The sequence below is a fragment of the Atta colombica genome, unplaced genomic scaffold (genome assembly GCF_001594045.1).
Source record: "Atta colombica isolate Treedump-2 unplaced genomic scaffold, Acol1.0 scaffold233, whole genome shotgun sequence".
NCBI classification, from domain to species: domain Eukaryota; kingdom Metazoa; phylum Arthropoda; class Insecta; order Hymenoptera; family Formicidae; genus Atta; species Atta colombica.
In genome coordinates this window covers 486,405-496,271 of record NW_017259331.1, presented here as the reverse complement: position 1 = coordinate 496,271, position 9,867 = coordinate 486,405, and the positions used below count along the sequence as shown (strand labels likewise).

Here is a 9,867-nt window from a genome sequence, read left to right as displayed (position 1 = left end):
AATGAGTTTAAATTTTTAGAGAGAAATATGTAAATATTTTAATTATTAAGATTAATATATTTGAAATTTACATATAACAGAATGCGTTTATATTAAATATAATAAATTATACATAAATATAAAGAAATATTTTTACTAAAATGAAGATAGAAAAGAATTAAGTTTTTGTCTTTACCGTAGAAATGTTTTTAGAAAAAGGCAGAATTTTTAATCAATCAATATTTTATATATTTTTATAATTTTAATGTCATATAATAATACTTACCTCATTAGTTTTGATATCACTGTTAGTCGCTATCGGTTTCTCCATTCTTTTTTTTTCTTTTTTAATTAAAAAACTTCAATGCAAATGAATGAATTTCTTTATACGTCTGAATTCTCTTACGTATTCATTGTTCTTGGATAGTCCGCTATTTTACTGCAAATACGCACAGGTTTCGCAATTCACTGAGCTAGTTATTAATTTATGCTGATAGCCTTATTTATGTTAGCACACTAGAAGAAAAAACACAGAGAAAAAAGAGTTGCTGTTTTCAAAAAAAAATATTAGTTGATTCAATTAAATGTAGCGGTTACGGACTATCAAGCAAATATTTGTTAATCTAAATATATAAATATTTGAACTAAATAATCATTACGAACTAAACTCATTTAGTTAAGTTAATTTTTTTCTCAGTGCATTAAATCTAGTTATCTATCTATTATCAGTTACAAAATTTAAGAACGTCAAAAAACATCTGAAAATTGTATATCTTTTTATGATTGTTTGGATAATAATTTTACAATGCATACATTCTTACGTTCACATACATTTCTTACGTTCTATTTTGCGATAGTAAAAAATTGCTAATTAAACTAAATATAGATTTCTAGATTTTATTAGAAGCATTACAAATTCGCTTAAGATCAAAAAGTAATTTTTGTTAATACAAATATTCGGGACAATACATGATCAGCTGGGAAATGATAAGTTCTGAAATTAAAACCAGAAACATATTGTAGAAAATTAACATAATAAGATAATAAAACGTAATCAGTAAGCGAATCAGCTAATTACAGTAGGAAATATATAACATGAAGGAATAACTTTACATTCTCTTCTATGATTGACAAATTATTTCAAATGACAAATTTATGTCATAGGCTTAAGGGCCAGCGCGCACTTTTCGTAACAGTAATCATAAAACGTACCATAAGAATTGGCCAATCAGAGAAAATTAGTTGAAAATTTTTGACAATTCTTGACTGATTGGCTAATTCTTACGGTATGTCTTACGGTTACTGTTACGGAAAATGTGTGTGATAACTCTTTTTTCAAGTTTTTTTACGTTGTTATTTTAAAACTTGTCACTATTACGAGTTTTAATTATTTCTCATTTTCATTTCTGTATTCGAACGAATTAATTTGCGTATGTGTGTACACATGTTATACAAGATAATCATATCAAGTGGATATAATGAGTAGGCAAAATGTAATAAGATATTGTCGTCACACTTACGATAACAGATGATGCAATTTGGATGTTAAAAATTTGATGTCTTGCATTACAGAATTGTTACTGAGAGGTATTGCAAAGAATTGAGATTTGATCGCTCCGGTTTATTCAATAATATAAATTATTTATCAAAATTATTTATCACGTATCATTGTCTGAAAATAATAAATTGAACATTTCAATCACTGTTGCAAATTTACACTTAATCCGAAGTTACATTTTTAATTTCTTTATTATCAATTTAATAATAATATAGATATAAAAGTAGAAGGTAATTATTAATTGCATTTAAAACATTTTTTAAAATTATTTTAAGCGATCAATAAAAATCATAGAATGTCAATAACAAGCCACGTATTTATTTCTTATTTAAACACGTTTAAATGTAAATTGGAATTTGAATGTATTTAAGAAAATTAGTAGTTAGTTTATTATTAAATATGCAGTTCTTATTGTTTCACATAATAAATAAAACATTTAAGAAATAATAAATAACGCGAAAATGTTAACATGAAGATATTAACATTATTGCCTTTCTTGAGTTATGTAAAAAAAATTTATGTCTGCATATTTAGTTAATCTAACATGAATTATTTAAATAAAATAAATCAATGTTTTTCGATTAATTAGAACATTAGCACCGGAATTATAATTTTGTTTCAAATATAAATTGTATTTTTACATCAGATCCAAATTATTTTGTACAAAGAGTTAAATTTTTTTAGATGAAACGAAATACGTTATTGATCCGAAGTAGCTGCACTACTATTTTTTTTCACTGAAATTCCGATAAATTTGCTGTTTTCTTTCGCGGAAGGTCATTCATTGGTAAACTAGATCATTTATTGATAAATCAGTGATATTTGAGATTGCGATTATTGTTCAAATAGCTTCTTATCCGCTCACGTGGACCGCTCCAACAATGTAATGTCTTGCCACGTGAGTAACATATGTACATACACGCCACCGTAGAACTGAAGTCAGTTATCATGTCGTCCGTTTGTTTAGAGCATCCAATTCACGTCCTCCATTCACTGACTCGAGTCGGAGCATCTTATCGATGATTTTACGTAATCGGACTCTCGGACGAACAATGTGCAGCGCGAACATTGCGTCGTGATATTACGTATCACGACATATGTCTTGCGTATCTTTTTGTATCAACTGATGTCCAAAAATGCATTCTTGAGCGAGCACATAATGGTATTTGTTTCAAGTATTTACCACGATAGTTTATCGCCGACTGCAGTAATCTTTGTCAGGTTATCCTCTCGACAAAAACGTATTCGGCGACATCTTGTGGAATAGAAAATGCGAGGAAATTGATTAAAAAAAAACTTTCTGGCGATCGATCGTAGACGGTTTCAAGAATGATTTTTATCTTTGGTGACCTTATTCAACGATTTTATTTATTATTTCAACTTGGAATAGATATTTCTCTCTTGAAACGTTAGTTTGTAGTAGAATGTGCGTGCGGTTGGTAACGTGAGATATTGATCGTTTTAATGACCTCAGTTTCTGTGGGAGATTTGAAAGAGTCGAGCATACCGTTAATAAAACGTCGCTATTATTGTGCGTACGTTATATACTTTTTAAATACTTTTACAAAAATTTTGTGAAATTTGATGTATTTTTTTTCTAATTCTTCTGATAAATATTTTAATAATATTTTAATAATAAGTTAATCAAGTTTTTAAAAAGTTAAATATAAAGAATAATTATAAATCATGTTTTAAAACTTCTAGACATGTATTTTATTTATTTATTTTATTAAATAGCTAATGATTTTACAAGTGAACATAAAACAATTTTTTTTCTTTAATAAAATCTCAACATATTTTAATAAATTGTTTTAATAAAGTAATACTAACTTGTTTTATTAAAGAATTGAAAGTCTACGTTTATCAACATTAGGAAAGTTATATATTGCTAGGCTATTCGACAATTCCTATATTAAATTGCTGTTCTTAAAAGAATGAAACCGTGAGAATACAGGTCAGGTCAGAAAACCTCTTTTCTTGCTGAGTAGGTTAACTGGAAGTACTAAACTAGTTTGAGATATATTTCAAAGACATCATCAATACTTAGAAACGTGTTCTCTCAATCCAATTTTTACGAGAACAAAACAAAATTTATTTGATTGGATTTTTTATTTTATTAAAGGAAATTTTCTTAATTAAATCAAAGATAAAATATATGATATAAAAGTATATTAAATAAATATAAAATTATATAAATCTTAATCACAAATTAATCAACTATTTGTATTTATAAGCACATAAAGATAATAGAAGATTATATCTGAGATATAAGATTAATCATGAATTATATTTCTCAAATGTTTTATTATTTTGAAGAAATAATTTTATCGTAGAAAATCACAATGGAAGAAGGAAAAATAATAGAAACACTTTAATTTTGTTAAAAATTTATTTTGTATCGTCAGTGTTAATTACGGCGCGCAATTATGGCTATAATATATTGATGTGTTTTGTCACAATAAACTTTAGGCCATCAAAGTTACATAAACATTTTTTTCGAAGTGATAATAAATAATACATTTTTCGTCCTATTTCATGTACTTTCGATTTCAGGTATTTCAACTAGTAACCATCAACTCGTATCGTTACATATTGACTTTATGACGCAACATTTTATCAACATTTTATCGACATCGTAGAAGTTTCCATACTTTCCCATTGTAGGCAAATTGTAGGGAAATCTGAAAGGGAAACACTTTTTTCTGTCGAAAAAAAAGCAATCGACTCTTATTTCAATATCAATCAATACATGCCGATTCTTGTGAAATACTTTCTAATACCGTTTACAACATCTCTTAACACATTATCAACGAGATATTTTTCCATTTGACGCATGCTATATCTGAATTAATCTAGCCTTCGCTTGTTTAACATTCGAGTTATTAAAAAAATTTGAAAAATAAGTTACTTCTCTGTCATCGAACATAGATAAGTTTTAAGGAATTTTTAAGGATTCGGTTTTCCGAAAAATAATCTGCAAAAATAAAGATGTACTACCATAAATCTTGTTGACAGCTAATGGCTACCGCCATTATTTGGACGATTAACTTTTGTGACGCTAATTGGGTTTCTAGGCTGTAAAACATGTAGTTGTCAGACTTATAATGTAAGAACTTACATCACTTACGATTACTCCAATACGTTCAATGCACAGTAATTTCGAGTAAAAGTTAACGTGAATAATTTGTGCTCCAGTTTTACGTCGATAGTTTTGCGCGTGAAATTTATTTTATTTTGATTTAATATAAAGATATATTTATTGATCAATATATAACGATCAAATATAATTTATGATAAATATTTAAGAAGGTTAATATTTGAATATTTCGTATTATTTCAATTTTGTTTTGATCAAAATATAAATATCTGTTTATTTAAAGAAATTCCATATTAATGGAATAATTCTTTAAGTTTATTATACATTTATTTTACTTCTTCAAAATAATTATTCAACTTCTCCAAAATAATTTATCAAATAAATTTTTGGATAAGAGAAAAATGTTTATTGATGGAAAAGGAAAATTGTCGATTTTGAGCATAAATGACCCGGTGTTCATTAATTAATATGATTCACTCGAGACCTCTTTACTTCAACAATTGACTAGCTTTGTCGTTCAACATTTATAATATTAACTGGACCTGCCAGCGCTAAATTGAAATTCTCGCGAAAGCATAGATACAACTTATACCTTATATCTGCTTATAGAATTATCGTATTAATCGACGGTCATTTTCCAGTCGAGCGTTATATTTATCGCAGCACACGTAATAATTGGACTGCAAAAACTAGCGTTTAATTCAATTCAATATGATTCGATACATTATTTGTCACACATGACATATTCAATTAGTTAAATGATGTGCTCGTTAAAGACGACATTTAATCACTCGATCAAAATTGATTGGACTTGTCAAAATATCTTTTATCGTGCTCTATTATGTTCTCTATAACAAATATACTTCTTTTTTTTATCGTTCGGGAAGGATTACCTAGCGCAAAGAAAGTCGATATGTATATTCTGATCGAGTAAATCGAGAGCTCGTGCTGCGCCAGTAGCTGCACATCGACGTAATTAACATCTATGTATACACTTTGGCCAAGTTTGTACATATGCACACAAGCGCCCCATATACATACATACATACATATTTACATGTCTACGAATATATCTAATCTATAAGACATTGAATACTGCAGAACGTCGATGTTTTAATTAAATGTCGTAACACTCGGACGATCGATCGTTTCTACACAAATATGTACTCTAAAGTCGAAGATAGCGTAATAATTTGATAGTTTCGATATCACTTCAGGGAATCTGGTTTTTGCATGAGATAAACACAATACGAAACAATAGATACAATAAGAAAGAATTCATATTATTGCATTTCCATTGCGAATAAATTCCGAAATCATTTTCTGGATATCTAAAGCATTGAAATGTTGATTTAGTAAAATTCCATTCATTCTGTTGAGATTTCATGAAGTATTTATCTTATTTTCATTTCTCTTGATGTTTGCAGTTGCATGGGTTGCTTTGTCGCGTTTGTTATTCGAATTCGCATTGGTTTCTCTTTGCTCTTTTTAGGGGAAGAAAAAAAATAGCTTCCTGCAGTCAGTTTTCCTTTTTGATCAATTACATTGAGACTTTTATTTCTGCATTTTGAATATCAAATTTTTTATTTTACATTGCACCGTGATATTTTTACATAAAACTAGGTTTTTAACTAATTAAATTTACCAGTAAAATAATTAGGCGACGATTTTAAGTGCAGTTCTTTTTACAAAGCAATAATTGAATTAAATAGAATATCTTATTTGAAAGTCTTTTTAAAAGTTACTAGAGTTGCTAGGATCGATGAGAAAAAAAATATTACTCGTCGGTTAGTCGACGCCACGGTAACATGATGCAATTTCATTAACTTTTTGTCGGAAAGTTGGCTAGTGTAGAAAATCGTTCGTCCGATGTTTACAGTTCTCTCCTACATCCGCCCAGAGTTTACTTTTGTAATTATATGAATTTACTTTGACGCTAGAGGTCTTTCAAAATTTTGAAATCAAAATAGAATTTTAGCTCTGCGGATGGGCAAAGAACAGGCATCATTAAGCTCATATCAAGAGAAAAAGATCTCTATAATGTGCTGTTTAAAATATGCATAATTTCATAAATTATTATAATGAACATTATTATAGTAGAGATTGTAGAATATCGAGCCTTATAATTACAAAGATCAGACGAGAGTATAAAATAAAACAACGATTTTCTCACGTTCTTAGAGGCGGCTACAATTCAATCGTTGAGTCTAGATTACATTTATTAACTCGCCGTGGTCCCCTTCTTGTTAAAACAAACTATCCACACATACGAAGTTCGTCCACGGTTTCGTTGTATGTCAAGCTTAACCTTCTTCGATTCGCTTCTCTGATTACATACATGGGAGTCTTCTCTCTTCGTATTGACTAGAATAATGTAGAAACGTCCACTTCGTTGGACACATTACGAAAAAAATTAGCATCGTAATTAATTCGGAAATTATTAAAAATAATCAAGCTGATATCTATATAAATCACATGTTGTAAATAAAAATTTTGGATCAATAATAAATATTGAATCAAACGAAATGTTTTTTTTTTTTTTTTTACGAATGGTAGATATTTTATGAAATTTCATAAATTATTTTGAGATTTTGAGTCATGAGATTTTTCATTGTTGTAGTGACTTGATATATTATTGACCCGAATTTTTTTAAACTAATATTTCATATTTTTGATGCTAAATGTATCTATTTCTTCGAGGATGTTGGCGTTTTTATTGTCACGGGAATAAATATTTGTCCTGTTAAAGCATGTCATTAAGTGACAGAAGATCTTCATTTAAAATGATAAAATGATAGATAAAATGATTTTAAATACTGTATAGCTGTAATGTAAGAACTTTTTTCTAATTTTGTTGTTTAAATTCTAAAAAAACATGAGAAAATTGACATGAGAAAAAATGGACATGAGAAAATTGACACAACGTGAAATAATTTGGAAATACGATTGAATGAGGAACTTTAGCTACCTTGATTATGAAATAATTGTGCGCATACATTTAAGCTTACACATGAAAATTGACACTTGTTACTACATAATGTACTTCACTTAATTAATAAGCATACATCCTCGAAATGCTCATCCTCGAAAGAAATTTCCTATCATTGACACGTTTTTGGCCGACATCTGTTCGGGCATTGATTATCATAAACATAATCATGGCAGAATCCATTAATTAACTTTAGATTAACATTCGACAGAATTAAAAATTTTTAACATACAATCACATACATGTAGGCATTGCTGAAGAACAATTTAAGTACAAGTGTACAAGAGGATGAATTTTCGCTCTTTGTGTTTCGTTAATATCCGGCATTTCGGTGCACATTTAACTCGAATTTGGCTGATGATTGCAGTTGCTAAACTTTTGTAATTACAGCAGATTTGCATAAGACGACTTAAATACGGGTATATTTAATAAGAATATCTTATACAGCTGATTATACGTTTATAAATTATAAAAAGTAATTGCGCTTTCAAAAATGCTATTACATTTTTTTGTTACGTTAATCAGATACGTTGCTAATAAATGTTCTTTATGTTTTTTCGAATGTTTGAAATAAATATCATGCCTAGCATTTTCTAATCATATATTTGCCGTGAATTAAATTTACAGAAAGTATCTTAATTTTATTTGAAACTGTATTCGGTAATTTGTTTGTAAGAGCGTTTATTTTTTCAGAGCTTCATTAATTTAAAAGTCGATATGTGATCAACATAATTGACATAAAATCCGCAACGAAATGCCGGGATTATTTCCTGTCGATTATTCTCGTTTGTCTTGAGACTTAAAACTAATGGCGCAATTATCCCGTTCATCAGCAGTCATTTATGGACGGCACTCGACGATTCTAATATGCGCACACGTGTCCTGGATATTATATTGCCGTTTTGGACTTGAGTACATGAAAGAATCTTAAATAGCGCGAGAAATAATAATACTTTTTATCGTCGATATGACGTGTCGTCCATCAAGAATTCTTGCTCGAGCATTCCCACCTATCAATATTAACGAGTCAATATTAACGATTCATTAACGAGAGCAAGTAAAATAATCTAGCAATTATTTCGGAAGATTTGTACGAAATAGGATAATTTAATTTCATATGCGAATATGTTTGCAAGAAGTTTCTCACATACAAGATTCCCTACTTTCTGCGGAAATTTTTTAACTTTCTCAAATATTTGTTTGCAACCCGAAATTAATGTTGAGTTTGTAGAAAATTTCAATTTTCTATGGTACACTGTTCATTAATTGAATCTTTGATCATGTTTGAGAAAAGATCAAATTGCGAATTATTTGAAGAATTAATTCAGTTACTTTGTGCATCCATCGTGACTGAGCGATATAATTTAAATTCTATTATCATTTTGCAAATTGTAAAAGTGCAGAAATATTATACGGTAGCATTACATACATTTTTCATAGTATTTCAAAGTATTTTAGTGTAATAAATAATGCTTTGTTGTTTGTATTGACATTTAAAAAATTTTATAGCTTTGATTAGTATATTGATTTATTAAAATACAATGTTTATTTAACTCACGATTTAATCTATTCTTCATCCTTTTTTAATTCTTTCTTAAAACTAAAAAAAGCTGAAGAGTTTAGTTAAACTAAGATTAAAACTGTTAGAAACTTTAACTGTTAGAAACAGGCATTAAGTCGTTTATACAATATCAATTGTTTAATTAATTTACCTCTGCACACGTTATTATGCAGACAAAATTTTTGCTTGCATATGAAACATTTCGCAAAGTGAAAATTTTTCTCGATAACGAGATCTGTTCTCGTGCAATAAATATCCGTTGTGCAACTGATTGTGCACGTGTCTTCACCAGTAAGCGTGTATCTCATGCGACGATATAGTTGAAAGTGTTATATAACAATCCCCTATCTATAGGAGCATTTCAATTCCGTGGCAAATTGTCGTAGTTGGATGTAGTTGCGACTTTATGTTAACAAGATATAGCGCTCACGGTCACGGTGATAAAATTTTTAATGGTTGTATATATTATATAAAATAATAAATAGAAATATATAAAGCATCTAAAAAAAAAAATAGATAATAGTAAATTACTTCTTTGTAAGAATTTTTCTAATACAATATTTATCGAAAGAAATATTGACATAAAAAATAGATAACATTGCAAGTTAATAAACAAACACTCTATGTATGAATTTTAAAGAAACCGAAACTGATGAAACTTCAAAAAAAATTAATAAATTAAT

At 28.4% G+C, this 9,867-nt stretch overlaps 2 protein-coding genes across 4 annotated transcripts in view; both read right to left on the bottom strand.

Annotated features, from left to right (window-relative positions):
• LOC108688494 (proton-coupled folate transporter) overlaps positions 1–2,842 on the bottom strand; it is a 9,134-nt gene extending 6,292 nt beyond the window's left edge. Inside the window, exons 1-3 of one of the 3 annotated variants that reach the window (XM_018194777.1) lie at positions 2,721–2,842; positions 1,500–1,651; positions 266–495 (exon numbers count right to left, since the gene is read on the bottom strand). In XM_018194777.1, the coding sequence (XP_018050266.1) occupies positions 266–310 (45 nt within the window). In that variant the 5' untranslated portion in view covers positions 311–495; positions 1,500–1,651; positions 2,721–2,842. Of the gene's footprint in view, positions 1–265; positions 496–1,499; positions 1,652–2,178; positions 2,608–2,720 lie in introns of those variants that run through there. The other 2 variants (XM_018194776.1, XM_018194778.1) reach the window with 2 other exon arrangements.
• A 5,597-nt stretch (positions 2,843–8,439) lies between these two features.
• LOC108688493 (adenylate cyclase type 6) overlaps positions 8,440–9,867 on the bottom strand; it is a 102,761-nt gene continuing 101,333 nt past the window's right edge. The window contains exon 22 of the mRNA XM_018194775.1: positions 8,440–8,633. The gene's annotated coding sequence lies outside the window, so the exon portion shown is untranslated. The remainder of the gene's footprint in view (positions 8,634–9,867) is intronic.